This window comes from Xyrauchen texanus, chromosome 27, assembly GCF_025860055.1.
Source record: "Xyrauchen texanus isolate HMW12.3.18 chromosome 27, RBS_HiC_50CHRs, whole genome shotgun sequence".
NCBI lineage: Eukaryota > Metazoa > Chordata > Actinopteri > Cypriniformes > Catostomidae > Xyrauchen > Xyrauchen texanus.
Window position 1 is genome coordinate 33552514 of NC_068302.1, and position 19888 is coordinate 33572401.

The 19888-nt window shown below is 39.5% G+C and overlaps 1 protein-coding gene across 2 annotated transcripts in view; it reads right to left on the reverse strand.

Moving 5' to 3' along the window:
* Positions 1–547: 547 nt before the first annotated feature.
* jak3 (Janus kinase 3 (a protein tyrosine kinase, leukocyte)) overlaps positions 548–19888 on the reverse strand; it is a 32808-nt gene continuing 13467 nt past the window's right edge. For both annotated transcript variants that reach the window (XM_052094812.1, XM_052094813.1), the window contains exons 15-24: positions 16151–16289; positions 15393–15541; positions 14212–14362; positions 12460–12593; positions 4253–4442; positions 3995–4119; positions 2113–2285; positions 1682–1799; positions 1250–1363; positions 548–982 (exon numbers count right to left, since the gene is read on the reverse strand). In XM_052094812.1, coding sequence (XP_051950772.1) covers positions 863–982; positions 1250–1363; positions 1682–1799; positions 2113–2285; positions 3995–4119; positions 4253–4442; positions 12460–12593; positions 14212–14362; positions 15393–15541; positions 16151–16289 — 1413 coding nt within the window. In that variant the 3' untranslated portion in view covers positions 548–862. The remainder of the gene's footprint in view (positions 983–1249; positions 1364–1681; positions 1800–2112; positions 2286–3994; positions 4120–4252; positions 4443–12459; positions 12594–14211; positions 14363–15392; positions 15542–16150; positions 16290–19888) is intronic.

Below are 19888 nucleotides of genomic sequence, written 5' to 3' on the forward strand. Positions count from 1 at the left end.
ACCACCCAACAGGAAACGGTGAATGCAAGTCTATATTGAATGTTTAATTTAGTCTCATATTTACTGTATCTGTTCTCATGAAGTTTTAACACAAAATATTATTTTAACTTGTACCCACCATCGAAAGGTCTGAGACCACTTGTACATTTTTTTCTTTTAATTCCTTCAGTATTTGGTATGTCAGTATTCGGCATGTGCTGCTTTTGCTTTGCACTCGACACAGCATGCACTCGAGCTGGCATAATACTGCAAGCTTGTGCAAAACCTGATTATCCATGTAATCCTTTTTTAATGTGGTCTCAGGCATTTGGACCCCACTGTATATACAGTACATATATTGACAAATAACAAATAAGTGCTCCATTTTATAGTGCATAATGTTTTGGTTCAGTAAAGTTGGTTCCTTTAGCAGATTCTTTAGCATCATGTTATAGCAGACAGGATAGTTCAGTTCAGTTTTACTAAACTTTATGTAAGCCTTATGCTATAAATACAGGAACAACTGACATTTCCTCTTTAAGTAACATTAAGTAACTTGAACTCATATGGATTTCATCACTGCATTTAATGGCGAAATAAAACTACAGAAACAGAAGTAATGTCAACGACAATTATGACCATATTTTTGATATGACAGGGAAAGTCCTATGCATTTTATGAAACATATTTATTGATTGCTGATATACACGCAGCAGAGAATTTAATGGTTATATGGGTTGAAACCCTTCAAAATACATAACTGAATATCATAACTAAACACTGAAACACCAGGAAGCTCCATCATACTTTAATAAGTCTTGAATATACTCAATTATATACAGGATGTGTTGAAACTAATGTGATCTGTTCAGGGTAGCTGATTTCACCCTTTAGATCCCTCTCTCTCATCTGACAAACAATTCTCAATCAGGTCCTGTAGAGAGGAGAAGCTGGGTCGGTCCTCGCTGTTGAACTCCCAACACTGCATCATTATATTGTTCACCTGGAAAAATAAATAAAATAAAACAAGCTTATATCACATATATTTTCCACATTTGAATCCTTCCTTTCTTCCACATTTATCAACATTCTATCAGTTATTCTATCTATTACCAAAGAATCTGCTGCATTTTTCCTATCCTTTGATTGTTCTGCACTAAAATAAAAAGTATAGTATAGTAACTGGAGGCAGATTACATATACGTATAAAACATTTGTTTGACATTTGTCAAACAGACCGATTTTGATTGAAGTCTGGCTTTGCTTTTACCTTTGGTGGACACTGAGATGGCATTGGTAACCTCCAGTTATCTTTAAGAAGATTAAGGAGATGGATGGCCATGGATGGACTCTGGACATAACTTCCTATCTTCTGGATACACAACTGCATGAAATAATGTATAATAAAGCAGGTTTATAAAGTTAATAGACAACAATTTAAAGGAATTGCTTGCCTCTAAAAGTCACATGATTGATCTTGAATGGAAGAAAATCTTTTGGAACAACATGATGAGAGTAGAAGATGACAGAATTAAAATTTTGGGCTGAACTGACCCTTTTAGTGACTTTTATTTTGTGGGAGATGAGGCCTTAAAGGGGCAATTTATGGTTGTGGTGCTAGTTATTAATTAATTTCCTCACTTGTGAGTGTACCCCATAGCAGCACCATGATATGACATGATTTGACTCTTAATTTACTCACTCTTTTGGGGTTTCGACTGATTTCACAGTATGAGAACAGCTCATGTAGAACAATGCCAAAACTCCATACATCTGACTTGTGAGAGAATTTCAGTTCTGATATAGATTCAGGTGCATACCTAAATAGGACATGACATAGGAAAGGAGTAGGAATAGCTTGATAGATATGACAAGTAATAGATGCAATCTTGAGATTTTACATCAAATAATTTTCCTTCAACAAAATGTTTCTTTGACTAAATAAGTAAACACAACATGGCTGTTTTATAGAATGAGATATGTACTTTGTTGATTCCAAGACATTCATTTGTGAAAATTTTAGAGCATACAAATTCTGTGCTATGTTCACTTCATGGTGAAGTTTACTAGATTATTTAATTCAGTAAAATGTGTTGTCTGCTTTAAATCTAAAGAGTTTGATATAACTGTCACCAGAAAATGGGGCTTTCTCCTGGCTGTGTGACACGGTAGTACTCTTTGTCCACTGGTATGATCTTCGTCAGTCCAAAGTCAGCGATTTTCACCAGAATGTCGCTGGCTACTAGAATGTTCCGGGCAGCCAGATCCCGGTGAACATATCGCATGCTTTGCAAGTACTCCATTCCCTACAGAAAGAATTTTCCAGTGCTCACATGTCAGGACTGTTGTTTTAAAACAAATTATATTAATATATTGAGCTGTCAAAATGAACGCATTACACATGTGATTAATTTAAGGGATAGTTCACCCAAAAATGTAAATCCTCTCATGATTTACTTACCTTTAAGCCATCCCAGATGTGTATGACTTTCCTTCTTCAGCAGAACCGAAGTGAAGATTTTTAGCACATTTCAGCTCTTTTTGTCCATACCAGCAAGTAAACAGGTACCATTAGATTGCTTGCTATTTGATGGTCCAAAAGGCATATTTAGACAGCAAAAAATGTATCCACATGACCCCTGTCAATCAATGAATGGCTTCTGAAGCAAATCGATAGGTTTGTGTAAAACATAAATAGATAATTAAAACTATTAACTTTGAAACATCGCTTCCGGCAAGCAGTCGGTACATTAGTAACATCAGTGCAATGGAGCATTCGCACGAGAAGTCATAAGCACGCGCTTTGTATACAACAGAAATTAATGTCACGCGAATGTTAGTTAATGTCAAACAGCATTGCAGCGCTAATAGGAAGCAACGATTTAAAGATAAAAACATTATAATTATCGATTTGTTTCTTACACCAACCTATCAGTTTGCTTCAAAAGACATTAATTGATCAACTGGAGTCATGTGGACTACTTTTATGCTGCCTAAATATTCCTTTTGGAAGTCAAATAGCCAGCAGCCTAATGGAACCTATTCACTTGCATTGGATGGACAAATATAGTTGAAATGTGCTTATAAAAGTCTTTGCTTCGGTTCTGCTGAAGAAGAAAGTCATACACATCTGAGATGGCTTAAAGGTATGTAAGTCATGAGAGAATTAAAAATTTGGGGTGAACTTACCCTTTAAAAGGTTTACCCTTTAACACATATTTTTTTTCTTAATCGCGATTAACGCATTTTTATACAGAATAAACCAGCATAAACATGTTAGAAGGGCGGAACCTTTGCGATGTGTCTGCCCAGACTCATTACACTAACAGACACACCACAAACACACGTAACAGCTGTGTCAGTGATCAAATGATGGAAAAAGGAACTCTTGAAGCTATTTGCTGTACAAAACAAGCCCAGATGGGACTTGTGACAGAAATCAAGTAGTTTTCAGTCTAAGTAAGGTGCATTTTATTTAGCACAGAAAGCACAGCAAGTCTTAACTATTAACAAAATGCAGAATGAGACGTTTCTGTCAGCAAGCGCTTTTCATGTGGAGTTCTAAGTGGCACTTGTTGCTGGAGTTGACGCCCTAATGCGAATCATGAACGTAGCTTTACAATTGCTATAACAAAGCGGATAGCCACAGTCTACCAGCAGATAAATATTGTGGAGAATGAGAATTTAAGAGATTTCTTGCCCATTGCAATGAAAATGCAACCTATGTGTGGACTAATTTTTTCAATTAGTCAAACTCCCACTTAGACTTTGGCAAAACTTTAAAAATTTGCATTTAATCTTGTGATTAAAAATTTGAATCAACTGACAGCACTAATGCGTGTGTGTGTGTGTACGTGTGTGTGTGTGTGTGTGTGTGTGTGTGTATATATATATATATATATATATATATATATATATATATATATATATATATATATATATTTATATATACACACATACACACAGAAAATAGTCACCACGCAAAATGCGTGATGTGCATATAGCCTGTTTGTACCTTACAGATCTGTGAGGCAAAGAGCAACAGTCTTCGACTGCATACATTCTGTCTGTTTTTCTCCATATATCCAATCAGACTGCCGTAGGGAAGGTACTCCATCACCAGTCTTGTGCTGAGCCGACCTGGAAAAAAAAAAAATAAGGATCTTTCAGAATGGGCAGACTGTACAGTTTGGAAATTGATCAGTAATCATCAAAGATAGATTACTTAAATAAGATTAGACATAAAGCAAGGGAAAAGATGGTAGAGTCTAACCTGCACTGTAGCAGATGCCCTTGTATTTGACAATATAGTCACAGTGCAGAGAGCTGATGGTCTGGATCTCTCTCTGAAAGTCTGCCATGTTGGCCTGTTTGTTGGATTGCAGTTCCTTAACAGCTACCAGATCGCCAGTGTTATCACCCCATGGATCATAACGACAAAGCTCCACACTGCCAAAATTACCCTAAACACATGTGTATACATAAAACATGTCACAGTAAGTGGGACACTGTATAATCATATTTTGTTCTCTAAATTTCTGTTTTGGACACAATAAGGTCATATCAATACATTTCATCACATTTCTAATGACCCTACTGTAGTTATAAAAGGTAGCTCTCTAAAACCTTTTATACATTTATCAAAGAGAATAGTCGATCTGCATTTTAAACAAAGAAAAAATTCTATAGGATGACTAAAATAAAAACAGTAACATTATACAATAAGTTTCCATTAGTTAACAACATTAGTTAGAATTAACAAAAATTGAATGATACTTTTACAGCATTTATTATTCTTGTTAATGTTAATTTCAACATACAGTGGGTACGGAAAATATTCAGACCCCCTTAAATTTTTCACTCTTTGTTATATTGCAGCCATTTGCTAAAATCATTTAAGTTCATTTTTTTCCTCATTATTGTACACACAGCACCCCATATTGACAGAAAAACACAGAATTGTTGACATTTTTGCACATTTATTAAAAAAGAAAAACTGAAATATCACATGGTCCTAAGTATTCAGACCCTTTGCTGTGACACTCATATATTTAACTCAGGTGCTGTCCATTTCTTCTGATCATCCTTGAGATGGTTCTACACCTTCAATTGAGTCCAGCTGTGTTTGATTATACTGATTGGACTTGATTAGGAAAGCCACACACCTGTCTATATAAGACCTTACAGCTCACAGTGCATGTCAGAGAAGGGATTAGAAGGGAGTTTAAAATTATGGTCCGATTTAAAAATAGTAGTGGTATGATAGGGATTAGTCCTATTGCTTTGACAAATGAGTTGAGAAGGTTAATAGGGGAAATTAGCAGTGCTAGAGTGATGCAAGATGGGCATTGTTGGTGACATGCAGCAATGATGAACAGAGAAATAAAGTGATGAGATTAAAAGCAGTGTGTAAGCAAGAGGTAGTGAGTTGTAGGCCAGTAGGAGGTAGGTTATGGATAAGTGGTGTAATTACTTGAGTACCCTTGGAGGTATCAATGGAAGAGATAAAGAGTAATATTGAGGGAGGGAAAGTTGGTGAGGCCAGACGTTTGCAGGTGAATAGAGAGGGAAGTAGGGTGGATAGTTTTTCTGTAATGCTAAAGTTTGAAGATGGGATATTACCAGACCGAGTTAAAATCGGTTATATTAGTTATCCAGTAAGAGAATATGTGAAAGCACCGTTAAGATGTTATGATTGCCAGAGATATGGACACATCGCTAATGTATGTAAGGCAAAAAAGAGATGTGCTCGTTGTGGAGGTGAGCATGATTATGGTAGGTGTGAAGCAGGTGTTGAGGTTAGGTGCTGCAATTGTGGTGGAGCACATAATGTTGCATATGGGGGCTGTGAAGTTAGGAAGAAAGCAGTGGAAGTACAGAAAGAGAGGGAGAAAAGTAGATTGTCATATGTTGAGGCAGTGAAAGTAGTAGAATTAAGGAGCAAGGAGAAGTCAGAAGATGGTTATGATAGAGGGCAGATCATAAAAGCAACAAGTGAACCAATAAGAGTGAGAGAAGAAGGTAGGATCAGGGAAGATGAGTTAAGAGTAAGTAAGAAAAACTTTGTGCTGTTTATGGCAGAAGTTATTAATTGCACAGCTCAGACGGAAAAGAGAACTGAGAGGATACAAATTATTGTGAGGGCAGCTGAGATTTTTAGAGGTGAAAGGAATGACATGGGAGATAGTTAGGGATTGCCTAACAACAGAATTACAGCCAAGTCAAGAAATATGTTCTGGTCATTTATTATGATGATAAATATATTACAGTGGAATGCCAGGAGTCTTTTTGCAAATGGATTGGAGTTCAAAGGGTATGTAAATCGAATGAAGGATAAACCACATGTGATATGTATACAAGAATCATGGCTTAAACCTAGATTTGAATTTGTTTTGAAGGGATTCATTAAGAAGCAGTAAGAAGGGATAGAGTAGAGGGTAATGGAGGGGGATGTATTACTTTCATAAGATCAGGAATTCCGTATAGATTGGTGGGGATAGGGATATCAATGGAGTATGTAGTAGTTGAGATATGGGACCAAAGTTAAAAATATGTTATAATAAATTTGTATAATCCATGTAAGAGACTGGAGTTAAGTGAATTAGAAGCTATAGAAGGTCAAGGAGATGAGAGGATTATTTGGTGTGGGGACTTTAATGCACATAGTACTCTTTGGGGTGGGGTAAAAGTAGATAGAAATGGTAAGATAATTGAAGAATTGATAGATGGAAAGGATTTAGTATGTCTCAATGATGGAGGGTGCACAAGGGTGGATATGGTATCAGGATTAGGATCAGCCTTAGATTTGACACTGGTGTCAAGATTGTTAGGAGGAGTATCTGAGTGGGAAATATTAAGTAAATGCACGGTGGGAAGTGATCATTATCCTATATTAATATCTATTATTAGTAATGGAGAGGAAAGGGGAGAACATTGGGGAGGTACAGGAAAGTGGATATATGAAAAGGCCAACTGGGAAGAGTTTATGAGAGAGAGTGAAGAAGGATTGAATCGGATTGAGAATATAAATAGGGGTAGTATTGAGGAGATAAATAGTAAGATTATTTCGGTTATAAAGGAAGCAGCAGGAAAATGTATTCCATAAAGTAAAGGAAGTAGGAAGATGAAAATAGTCCCATGGTGGAATACAATTGTGATGACGCTATTAGAAATAAAAGGAAGGCTGATTGATTGAATATAAAAAGGCCCAAGCAGAAGTTAGAAGGGTGGTAAGAAATGCTAAAAGATCTTTTTGTAGTGAAATAGGGAAAAACACTCCAATTGAACAGGTATGGAGTATGATTAAAAAGATGAAGGGTATACGAAAGGAGTTTGAATATCCAGTTTTAAAGATGAGAGAAGAATTAGCTGTAACGGATGAAGAAAAGGCAACAATGTTTCGAGAGGCATTTGTAAAGGTGAATTGCTCTAAAAATTTGTCAGATGAGAGTAGGAGAGTAAGGGAAGAGACTCTTAAAAAACACCCGCTGTTAAAGGATAGAAGGGAGGCTATGGGCAATTTGATGGATGTTCCTTTTGAAATGAATGAATTAAAGAGAACATTAAGTAGAATGAATGAATCAGCAACTGGAGAAGATGGAGTAAGTTATAGTATGTTGAAACATTTGAGTGAAAGTGCATTGGGTGTGGTCTTAGAATTTTTAAATAGAATTTGGATAGAAGGGATTTTGCCTAAAAACTGGAAAGAAGCGATGATACTGCCTATAAAGAAACCAGGGAAGGATACAAGTGTTCCATTAAACTATAGGCCAATAGCGCTTACATCTCATCTATGTAAGGTAATGGGAAAAATGTTAACTGACAGATTAATGTATTACTTGGAAAAAGGGAAGAGTTTTACACCAAATCAGAGTGGATTTAGGGGGGGTAGAGGAACAATGGTTCCAGTATTATGTATAGAGTCGGACATAAGGAAAGCACTGATGAATAAAGAAACAGTGGTGGCAGTATTTTTTGATATAGAGAAAGCTTATGATTTGTTATGGAAAGAAGGATTGCTGGTGAAATTGGGACAATTGGGAATAGTAGGGCGAATGTTTAATTGGATTAAAAATTTCCTGGTAGAAAGAAAGATTAAGGTGAGAGTGGGAGAATGCATATCAGCTAATGGAGCATTAGAAAATGGAACTCCACAGGGAAGTGTTATTAGCCCATTGCTCTTTATAATCATGATCAATGATGTGTTCTCAGGGGTGGACAAAAGTATTTGCAGATCATTGTTTGCGGATGATGGAGCTCTATGGTATAGAGGTGCCAATATAAAGTTTATGGTCCAGAAAATGCAAAGGGCATTAAAATGGTCATTTAAGTGGGGATTTAAGTTCTCAGTGGAAAAGACCCAATACATGTTCTTCACAAATAAAAGAATAGATAACGAATTTAAATTAAATCTGTACAATCAGACATTAGAAAGGGTTAATAAGGTAAGGTTTCTTGGAATATGGTTAGACAGCAGACTCACATGGAAGGGGCATATAGGAAAGATGGAAGAGAAATGTAAAATAGTTTTGAATATAATGCGGTGTGTGTCTGGTCAAGACTGGGGGATGGACCGATTGGCTTTAAAAACCATATACATAACACTAATTAGATCAGTGATGGATTACGGAAGTATTGTTTATGGATCTGCAGCTAAAACTCATTTAGCTAAATTAGATAAAATTCAGGCAAATGCATTAAGGATTTGTTGTGGAGCATATCCATCATCTCCAGTTTCAGCATTACAGGTAGAAGTAGGTGAAATGCCTCTTCAAATAAGAAGACAACAGTTGATAGGGGTCTACTGGGCAAATCTTAAGGGACAGGACAAATCACATCCCACCTTAAAATTATTAGATCAGTGTTGGGAGTATGGGAAGAAAAAAATTTATAGTTTCGGATGGGTGGTAGGGGATCTAGTAAAGGAGATGGGTATAAAGGATTTTAGAATTACACCAAGAGTGATCCTGCCAGCTGTTCCGTTGTGGATTTTGCCTCAACCTCTAGTAGATTTGACACTACTGGAATGCAGACAAAAAGAAGGTCAGAGTGAACATGAGGTAATCCAAGTAAGGGAGTATTTGGGTAGAAAGTATGGACACATTATTCAAATATTTACAGATGCATCAAAAAATACAAGTAGTGGACAAGTAGGTATAGCATATGTTATACCAACATTGCAAATCTCAAGGAAGGTAAGGATATCAGATAGGCTATCAGTGTTCACGGGGGAAATTATGGCAATTGTGATTGCTTTAAGATGGTTTAATGAAACAGGAGTGAAGGATGTAGTAATATGTTCAGATTCCAGTGCAGCCCTCTCAAGTATCGATGCCCAACAGTCTGACACAAGACAAGATTTAGTAATGGAGATTCTCCATGAATTATATTTGTTGCAACAAATAAGGGTGAGGGTGCAGTTTTTGTGGGTTCCTGCACATGTGGGTGTGAAATGGAATGAGGTAGCAGATAAGCTGGCAAAACAAGCAGTACAGGATACAAAAGTTGAAATAGATATATCATATAGTAGATCAGAAATCAAAGCAATAGATATAAAGGAAATGTTTTAAAGATGGCAGCAGTATTGGGATACTGAAACTAAAGGTAGACATTTGCATGCAATACAGCCAAAAGTAGGGAAAGGAAGGCATTCTAGTACAAATAGAAGAGAGGAGAATATTTTATCAAGACTTAGACTGGGGCATACAGGGCTAAATAAGACAATGCAATTAATATCCAAGCATCCAACAGGGCTTTGTGTATTGTGTGGAGTTAGTGAAACAGTAGAACACGTAATTATGCATTGTGGAAGATATACAGAGGAGAGAGTAATTCTAGTAGAGGAGATAAGGAGAAATGGGGAACAAGATATTTCTTTAAAAAATATTTTAAATCCGAAGATAGGACGGAATGCAATAACAATATTGTTCAAGTTTCTGGAGTGTACAGGCCTAATAGATAGGATATAGAAGTGTGAGGGATGTATACGTGTGTGTGTGTGTGTGTGTGTGTGTGTGTGTTTGTATGTATGTATGTATATGTGTATATGTGTGTATGTATGTGTGTATGTGTGTATGTATGTATGTATATATATATATATATATATATATATATATATATACACACAATTTTTATTTTTATTTTTTTTAAATGTTTTCCCCTCTCCCCCATCCCTCTGGTGTAGGAGGGGTTACGAGCGAAAGCTAGAGGAGCTGAACACGCAGCGCTGGCTGAAGCAATGACTCTTCTTGGGCTGGAGGATGGGGGGAGGGGAGGTAGTGGTTAGAGTCTCTGGTTCATGATCACAGAGGGTGGCAGTAATGCACGAGTTTTGTTGCGATCTGCCATAAAAAACGAGGAAGAAGAAGAAGTGCATGTCAGAGCAAATGAGAATCATGAGGTCAAAGGAACTGCCTGAAGAGCTCAGAGACAGAATTGTGGCAAGGCACAGATCTGGCCAAGGTTACAAAAAAATTTCTGCTGCCCTTAAGGTTCATAAGAGCACAGTGACCTCCATAATCCTTAAATGGAAGACGTTTGGGACGACCAGAACCCTTCCTAGAGCTGGCCGTCCGGCCAAACTGAGCTATCCGGGGAGAAGAGCCTTGGTGAGAGAGGTAAAGAAGAACCCAAAGATCACTGTGGCTGAGCTCCAGAGATGCAGTCGGGAGATGGGAGAAAGTTGTAGTAAGTCAACCATCACTGCAGCCATCCACCAGTCGGGGCTTTATGGCAGAGTGGCCCGACGGAAGCCTCTCCTCTGTGCAAGACACATGAAAGCCTGCATGGAGTTTGCTAAAAAACACCTGAAGGACTCCAAGATGGTGATAAATAAGATTCTCTGGTCTGATGAGACCAAGATAGAATTAAGGCCAAAATGTTCTAAGCGGTATGTGTGGAGAAAACCAGGCACTGCTCATCACCTGTCCAATACAGTCTCAACAGTGAAGCATGGTGGTGGCAGCATCATGCTGTGGGGGTGTTTTTCAGCTGCAGGGACAGGACGACTGGTTGCAATCGAGGGAAAGATGAATGCGGCCAAGTACAGGGATATCCTGGACGAAAACCTTCTCCAGAGTGCTCTGGACCTCAGACTGGGCCGAAGGGTCACCTTCCAACAAGACAATGACCCTAAGCACACCGCTAAAATAACGAAGGAGTGGCTTCACAACAACTCCGTGACTGTTCTTGAATGGCCCAGCCAGAGCCCTGACTTAAACCCAATTGAGCATCTCTGGAGAGACCTGAAAATGGCTGTCCACCAATGTTTACCATCCAACCTGACAGAACTGGAGAGGATCTGCAAGGAGGAATGGCAGAAGATACCCAAATCCAGATGTGAAAAACTTGTTGCATCTTTCCCAAAAAGACTCATGGCTGTATTAGATCAAAAGGGTGCTTCTACTAAATACTGAACAAAGGGTCTGAATACTTAGGACCATGTGATATTACAGTTTTTCTTTTTTAATAAATGTGCAAAAATGTCAACAATTCTGTGTTTTTCTGTCAATATGGGGTGCTGTGTGTACAGTAATGAGGGAAAAAAAATGAACTTAAATGATTTTAGCAAATGGCTGCAATATAACAAAGAGTGAAAAATTTAAGCGGGTCTGAATACTTTCCGTACCCACTGTATACTAATATATTTATTTAAATCAAATTTATATGTTAACATTAGTTAATGCACTATGAACTAACATGAACGAACAATGAACAATTGTATTTTTACTAACTAGCATTAACAAAGATGAATAAATGCTGTAAAAAAAAAAAAAAAATATAATATATATATATATATATATATATATATATATATATATATATAGTTCATTGTTAGCTCATACAATAACTAATGTTAATGAATGGAACCTTATTGTGAAGTGTTACCAAAAAGATAATGTATATACAGTGGCCAAAGACTATTTAGACACTTATGAATTCCTTGCAGACTAACCATAGGAGTAGTTCATCATATTAATATGACATGTGCCTGTACTATCTTTCTTTAAAAAATATATGCCACTTTTTTGTTATCGAATGCAATGACATTAAAACATTTTAAAGTGTGGCTTAAATGAATAATTCACCCAAAAATGAAAAAAAAAAAAGAAAATTATTTACTCACCCTCATGCCAACCCAGATGTGCAAACCTTCTGCTGAACACAAATGAAGATTTTTATAAGAACCACTGGAGTTATATGGATTACTTTTATGCTGACCTATAGGATTTTTGGAGCTTCATAGTGTTGGCACCCATTCACTTGCTTTGTATGAACCTACAGAGCTGAGATATTCTTCTAAAAATCTTCATTTGTGTTATGCTGAAGAAAGAACGTCATACACATCTGGGATAGCAAAATTATGAGTACATGGTGAGATAATTTTCATTTTTGGATGAACTATTCATTTAACACTCCAAATACAAATGCAGAACAGTGCCTGCTATAGGTAGAAAGATTATCTGCACTTTCGCATTATACCTTCCCCAGAATGGAGATGAAGCACAGGTATCTCTCCTCAAAAACATCCTGCTGTTGATTCCTGACCATGTTTGGTCTTCGCCAGAAGCCATCGCTCTTGGGGAGTGTCCCAGTCGCATGAAGGATCTCATAATCTATAGAATAAGGATTAGAACCGCCATGATGGTTGTTCCCACATGTTCCCATATGTTTTGTATATACAGTATGTATGTAATCATTAATTTGTTTTTTTATTAATAGTATTCATGTAGTGGGATAAACAGTGGGCATTGCACAGTTTTTTTGTAATTATTGTACCACACTTGTGGGTGCATTGGTTGTCCAATCATAGGCCTTTAGGGATCCTATAAAATGGAACTGCAGGGCACTGCTTGTGTGTCAGAGCACCGCTTGTGCGTGTCACTGCCTGAGGACTGCCCATTCCGGTTTTTATCCCTTCCACTTTGGAGGTATGTTTGTTTGGCTAACAAGCTAATTCTAATATGCTTGGTTTAAGGTAACCTTTTTGTTTACTTTGTCGATTAGCTTCAGTACGGACAGTTTATCGCTGTGGTTGGCTGGCGGCTGCCATTCCCTCAACGTTCTCCCCTCAACATTCTCCCTTCAACATTCTTCCTCCGCTTTGGAGTGTTTAACTTCCGTATTGATGCCTTTTTGTTATTCACGTGGGTGTGTGATTTTGTATCTACAATTGGAGTTACAACATGAAGGTATGTGGAACTATCGTCCAACATCGGGGCAACATTCCCCGCAGAATAATCGTGTTTTCTATTTTTTGTAGTTTGTCTATTTGTGGGTTTTGTCTTTATATGTTTGGTTGTATGATGTTTAGCCTTGAGCTATTTTGAGTTTATTTTTGTTTCATCTAACCTCTTCTCTGGCTCTGTGAGACTTGAGTATTGTGAGAATAATCGCCTCCATTCAAGTGCTATATTTGTGGACCTGTGAGGTTATTTGTTTTGATTTATTGTGTTGAACTGTTCATAGAGAGTGGTTTAACATATAAACCGGTGTTTCACATTTTCCCTGCCTAACAACTGTGACCACTCTCTTGTGCTGTTGAAGTGTTTTTTCATTGTTTAACTTATTTGTGGTTCAATTTTGTTTTTGTTTACAGGAGAAGAGACCCAGGGCAGGCAGCTAGCTAGCCTCCTTGTGCGGTGGTGGTACTTCTGTCACTGAGTGATGTGTAATCACGCTTGACCTCATGTGTGTGCATGCTGAGATTCATGCACTGGATGATAAGATTTCATGATAGGATCCTTGTGCTCATCAGATTGCCTACCTGCCACTGGTAAGCCTCGGTTTCATGTTTTGTAGTGTTTGTTCATGTGTTCATTTTTCTGCCCGGGTCATACAATCTTTTAAAGTTACTGCTTGATTATTGTAGTAAATACAATTTTTGGTATCCACATCTTGGGTCCTTTTTTTTTCTAAACAAGTGAACTGTTTGCCCTTTATGTGTGATTTAAATAAATATGAGTATTTCCCTGTTTAACAGGGTGACGTAGTCAGCTACATTTACATCTTTTGTTTGCACTGCTTCACCCTAACACATACACAGCACATTTTGCTATTCTTAGAAACCTGGCACATCATGTGTTTGTGGTCCGATTTTACAGAGACTGTCAATCTTAATGTGCTGTCTATTCTTGCAGAGTTAAAATAGTTTAATTTAAGTCATTCTGTTCTCAGCAAGTTTCTAACTTTTAGATTTACTTTTGAACAATTTGACATTTAAACTGAAGTTACCGGATGTGATGAGGCTGTTTAGTTGGCGAATGATGCTCCTGCAGGATGGTCTGAACTCTGGCTGATACTGCATGCACTGAGCAATGAGGTCAGCCAACTCAGTCCACTCCAGTGCAGGCAGGTTTGAGAACCGCTCGTAGAACTGCTGCTTCTGAATGCAAAGCAGGACAGCAGGAGTTTAGCATTCATTTAATGTTTGAAACTGAATTTTTCTTACAGCTGAATGTATTTATGTGTACTTCTCTTACAAACATACCATGGTATTGACTGGTAATACCAACTATACTTTAGACTTAAACTTTAGAATATCTTTGAAATACTATGGTATATGAATGTAGTAATATACTCTACCATAGTTCTGTATGATATAAAAGATTTACAATTTCATACCATCACTACACCATTAATGAGCTTGAGTACATGTTTAACTGTCATGTGTGTAAAGCTGGCTCTACAATAGCTGATTTTTGCAATGATATTCGGGTGTTAGTTTTATTACCATAATCGCCAGGCAGAGGGAGACCGAGCACTCATTAGCACTTCTCAGTGGGAGGTGTTAATCACTTGACCATTGGGACTCCCTGCTGAGTCAATTGCTTCTGTTTTGTTTGAAAAATCATTCTGTCACTGACAAGATGACAAGCGGATCAGAACTTTTTTTTTTATCACACTCTGCTGCATCATAAACGTTGAATAAAATCCATAGTGATTCTGTCATTTTGCAGAAATAATGCAAAAGCAACTAATGAGAGAATAAAAAAACCTTGATGGACATTTTACAGTTTTGGTGCATTTTAAAATATAGCCTTGTTAAAGCCAACTGAACGATGAAGAAAATGCAACATTTTAGCCTCCGTTTTGGAACAAGCAAGCTACAGGTCTGAAAACGCTCAAATCACTCCATTGCAATGTTACTCATGTTGGTATTTTGTCAGAGAGATTGCGATGAGCTATTATGTGTGTCACCCCTCCACAATTTTTAATCAGCAAGTGTGACATACCTCTGACTGAAAAGAGTGAGACCTCAGCAAATCAGTCTGCATGTGTGACACCCTCAGCCAAAAAGATTTGTTTTGAGTCTGCTAATGTAGAACCAGCTTAAAAGAGGTTGTGTAAAACAGATATTTCTCTTCTCTTAAGGAAAGCTTGCTGTTTAATTTGTTCATGTATGGTGTCTTTACTTGTATGAGGTCCAGGCCCTGCAATGGAGCTTCTCCACCATTGAAAATCTCCCACAGAGTAGTTCCAAAGCTCCACTTGTCACAATCCAGCTCTATCTCAAGTGTTTCAAGCACCTCCGGGGCAACCCATGGAATTCTGTCCAAAACCACTGTATTCATAGAAATGTGCATATAGTGTTTTGCGGTAATATTAATAAAGACTACAATCTCTATTATTCTCTTCCTAATGAAATACTATACTTCCCTGTAAAGGCAAAACATAGTAACTACACATTTTGTTATTATTGAAGTCTGGTCTCAGCCGTGAGCATTATTTACAGCCGCCAGCCAGTAGGAAGGAGGCAAAGCTCGCATTAGTCTGTCACCCCTCCAACATCTGACTGAAGATGGCGAGATCTCAGCAAAACAGTCAGTAAATGTAACACACTCGGCCAAAATCAAATTGGCTAGTGAGACGCTAGCTATTCACTATGATGTCTGCCCTGTGACAGATGGGTTTGGCTCAAGTATGCTCTGAATGAGAGAAAACAGAGTGAAACCATTTTAAAATCCACATTTGCCTGGACAATTAAAAGGTTTTGAAGCCATTTTTTGTAGTTGCAGAGTTTTGGTTTTGCCATAGTTACTGAGTTTTGGTTTTATAGGGCAGTATAATCTTCATCAATCTTCTAACTACTGATACATACAACCAAGAATAAGACTGGATTTCTGACCATTGTGAATGCTTTAACATTCAGTCATTTAATACAGATAATTACCTTCTCTTCCCAGCATTGCCATGCTGATGCCTTGGTCACTAAGTTTAATAAAGGGTGAGTTATCAGAGGAAGGGTCACCCTCTCTCGCCAATAGCAGATTCTTTGCACAAATATTCCCATGTGCAATATTCTTCTCCTCCTGCACATGGCACACACACACACAAAAACAAAATTTAACCTCTGGTTAACTATGGTAATAAATGTGTTTATTCTTTGGCTATTGACAATAGGATGGGTAAAAATATTGATTGAATTAATCACGTGTCATGTTCTCTGTTGTCTTTTGTTTTTGTGCTTTTATGTTGAAGTTTAGTTTAGTTCCTGTTTGTTTTTTGTAGTCCTTTTGTAGTTTCATTTTATGATTGGTTTTCCCCTTGCTTGTTCCTTTTTGTATTTAAGTCCTTTGTTTCCCTATTTCCAGTGTTAGTTCTTGCATGTGTTATGCTCTGTGCTAGGTTTCCTAGGTTTTTCTTTGTCCTGAGTTTTCCTGTTTTTATTAATAAAAGCTGCACTTAGATCCGCATTGTCTGCCTGACTTCGTCACAGAAAAACCTAGGAAACCTAGCACAGAGCATAACACATGCAAGAACTAACAACAGGGAAACAAAGGACTTAAATACAAAAAGGAACAAACAAGGGAATGAGGAACACCTGGAGAAACAACCAGGGAATGAGAACTAATCAGGGGAAAACCAATCATAAAATGAAACTACAAAAGGACTACAAAAACCAAACAGGAAATAGGAACTAAACTAAACTTCAACATAAAAGCACAAAAACAAAAGACAACAGAGAACAAGACATCACGATCCTCATTTAAACAATCCTGATTTCAATTCTTAAAATTCCAAGATCAATCTTTTACTTTATATTCAAGTTTAATTCAGAGCATAGTTTGGGCCCTGTTATTCATTTGTAAAATTAACATTGTCTTACTGGACAGAGTTAAAAGATGCACTGTAAAAAAAGAGTTGTTGAACAAACTTAAAAAATCAACGCAACATGATGCAGTAAGATTTATGTGTTCTCTCAACAACTTCTTAATAATTATCCTTAGTAACATTGCTTTGTTTAGTAAATGGGATTCCCCTTCTGTCACTCACTCGAAGTTTTGTCGATTGTAGTGACACAAGGGGTCTTCCTTGGGAGCCTCGCGTACCTCTGAACTTGAGAAAAGGCAGATGTGAAATTGGCAGACAGAATCTGCATGTCCCACCCCTGGACATACGGGTATAAATGGAAGCGGGCGTCCGTCTGTTTAGGCAGATGTTTTCTTCGGAGCCGAGCGGTTGTGTGATCACGACTGCTTCACCCACCTCTGCAGAAAAGCTTCTGTTGGATCTGACGGTGCATTCCAGCGGCTTTCTCCTCTATGCATGTTGTGCAGCCTCAGCCTGTGCAGCGCTTCTCTCATAAAAGAGTGTGATTTCCCTGAAAGAGTTTATTTTCTAAAAGAGTTTATTCTAAAGGAGCAACAAACATTAGCAAGCATTGAACGTCCTTTTCAGGACGCGTCTTTGTAAAGATGCCCTTCCGCCGCTGTGTTTTCCCTGGATGTGGAAGATATCTCTCCAGATCCGACTGTCACAGATGCTGCCTTGTGTGCCTGGGTCGCGATCACGCTGAGGCGGCGTTTGTGGATGGTTCATGTTCTAACTGCGAGAACATGACCATGGCAATGTTGCGGTCGCATCTTTCGTTCTTAAAGACGAACGCCACTCCAGCCTCCCCCCGCGTCGCTCCTTCTTCCCACGGGATTGAGGATGACCCGGCTGGCGATGGAGGTGATTTGGGGATGGCAGCGGGCTCGGTTTCGCCGGGCACAGCCTCACGAACCACCCACTCCACAGCAAGCTCATTTGCTTCTGTCCGCGCTCAGGACGACGGCGGCTCGCCTCACGGCCAGTTTGCCTCCTCCCGAGAGCAAGGTCGGGATGATGACATCGCCACTTCATCGGAGAGCGTTCAGGCATCTGACGCTGAAGATTCAACTGGGCTGCCGCCTTCGGGCCAGCCTGCCCAGTCTGAGTCTGTCATGTAGATGGCCGACATGCTTTCCCGGGCCGGTGTGAGTGTTGGGCTGGACTGGAACCTTCCGGCCTCCCCCCAACCCTCATGGCTTGACGACTGGTACCTCGGCTCCGGATTGGTACCTTGGTACCTGGGACTACTCCCATTGCTCGCTCTGGTACTCCCTAACGGAGGCCCCTCTCGGCACAGACGCGTTGGCAGCTGGTCCCGGGGGCTGCACAAGTACGCATTTCCCCCAGTGAGCCTTCTTGCACTGGTGCTGTTCAAGGTTAGGGAGGACGAGGAACATGTCACCTTAGTGGATCCTTATTGGCCCAAACAGACCTGGTTCCCGGATCTCATGCTCCTCGCGACAGCGCCTCCCTGGCAAATTCCCCTGAGGAAGGACCTCCCTACCTTGAAGGTGTATGTTGCTGCTATCGCAGCCCACCACGACGCAGTGGATGGCAAGTCCCTTGGTAAAAACGACCTGATTATCAGGTTCCTTAAAGGCACCCGGAGGTTGAACCCTTCCCGGCCAAGCCTGTTCCCCTCCTGGGATCTCTCAGTAGTCCTCTCAGGCCTTCAGGGACCCCCCTTCGAGCCACTTGATTCAGTCGAGGTCAAAGCCCTCTCTTTGAAGACGGCCCTCCTGATCGCGCTCGCTTCCATCAAGAGGGTTGGGGAACTGCAAGTGTTCTCTGTCAGCGACACTTGCCTGGAGTTCGGTCTCGTCCTGTGTTTTGTCAGGTCCTAGCCAGTAGAACACAACCGACCGGGTGTTCCGCTTGCACACAGTGCCCTTCACCAAGTTGACACAATGCGCCTTCTCTCCCAGGTTAGCCACAAAGCTCTCGCTTCCTGGATGCTCTTCCTTCCTAGCCCTCTGGCCTGCGAGTTCAGTGGAGGAATTCGCCGTCAGACCCACCATGAGTCAAGTGCTCCGTGTTGGGCTTGGGCTCCATTTACATTTACATTTATGCATTTGGCAGATGCTTTTATCCAAAGTGACTTACAGTGCACATATTACAGGGACAATCCCCCTGGAGCAACCTGGAGTTAAGTGCCTTGCTCAAGGACACAATGTTGGTGGCAGTGGGGATCGAACCAGTGACCTTCTGATGGCTCCACATGCATAGTTTTTGCTTCAGGCAACTACCTGTGATGTATTTTCCGCGGTACGGTCCCCCTGCCAGCAGGACCCACGTCTCACTTGGGCAGTTTCGGCTGGCCCCTGGTCGCCGTGTCTGTAGTAACTCCTCCCTTGTCAGGCAGGATCTAACACGGCACCATGTCCACATGTGGTTTGACAACCACCGTGTGTATTGACCACAAGTTACCTCCCCTCAGTCTGGGCAGGTTGTTGTCTCCACAGAGCCTTTTCCCCATGAAAGAATAGGAACGGAAAAAGATGGCTTCCCCGACGCATCTATAGCATTAAGATAGCCACAGCCGCTAAACTATAAGCAAGAAACAAAGAGAGAGAAAAGGCCGCGGCTGCCAGGCTTGCTCCCATGCTAGTCATGTCGCCTGTTCCCATGCGGGTACTGGGAAACATGCAGATTCTGTCTGCCAATTTCACATTGGCCTTTTCTCAAGTTCAGAGGTACGCGAGGCTTCTAAGGAAGACCCCTTGTGTCACTACAATTGACACAACGTCTCATTCACTCCATCAGGGAATGGAGGTTACAACAGTATCCATGACGTTTAGTTTGTTCACTAAATGCA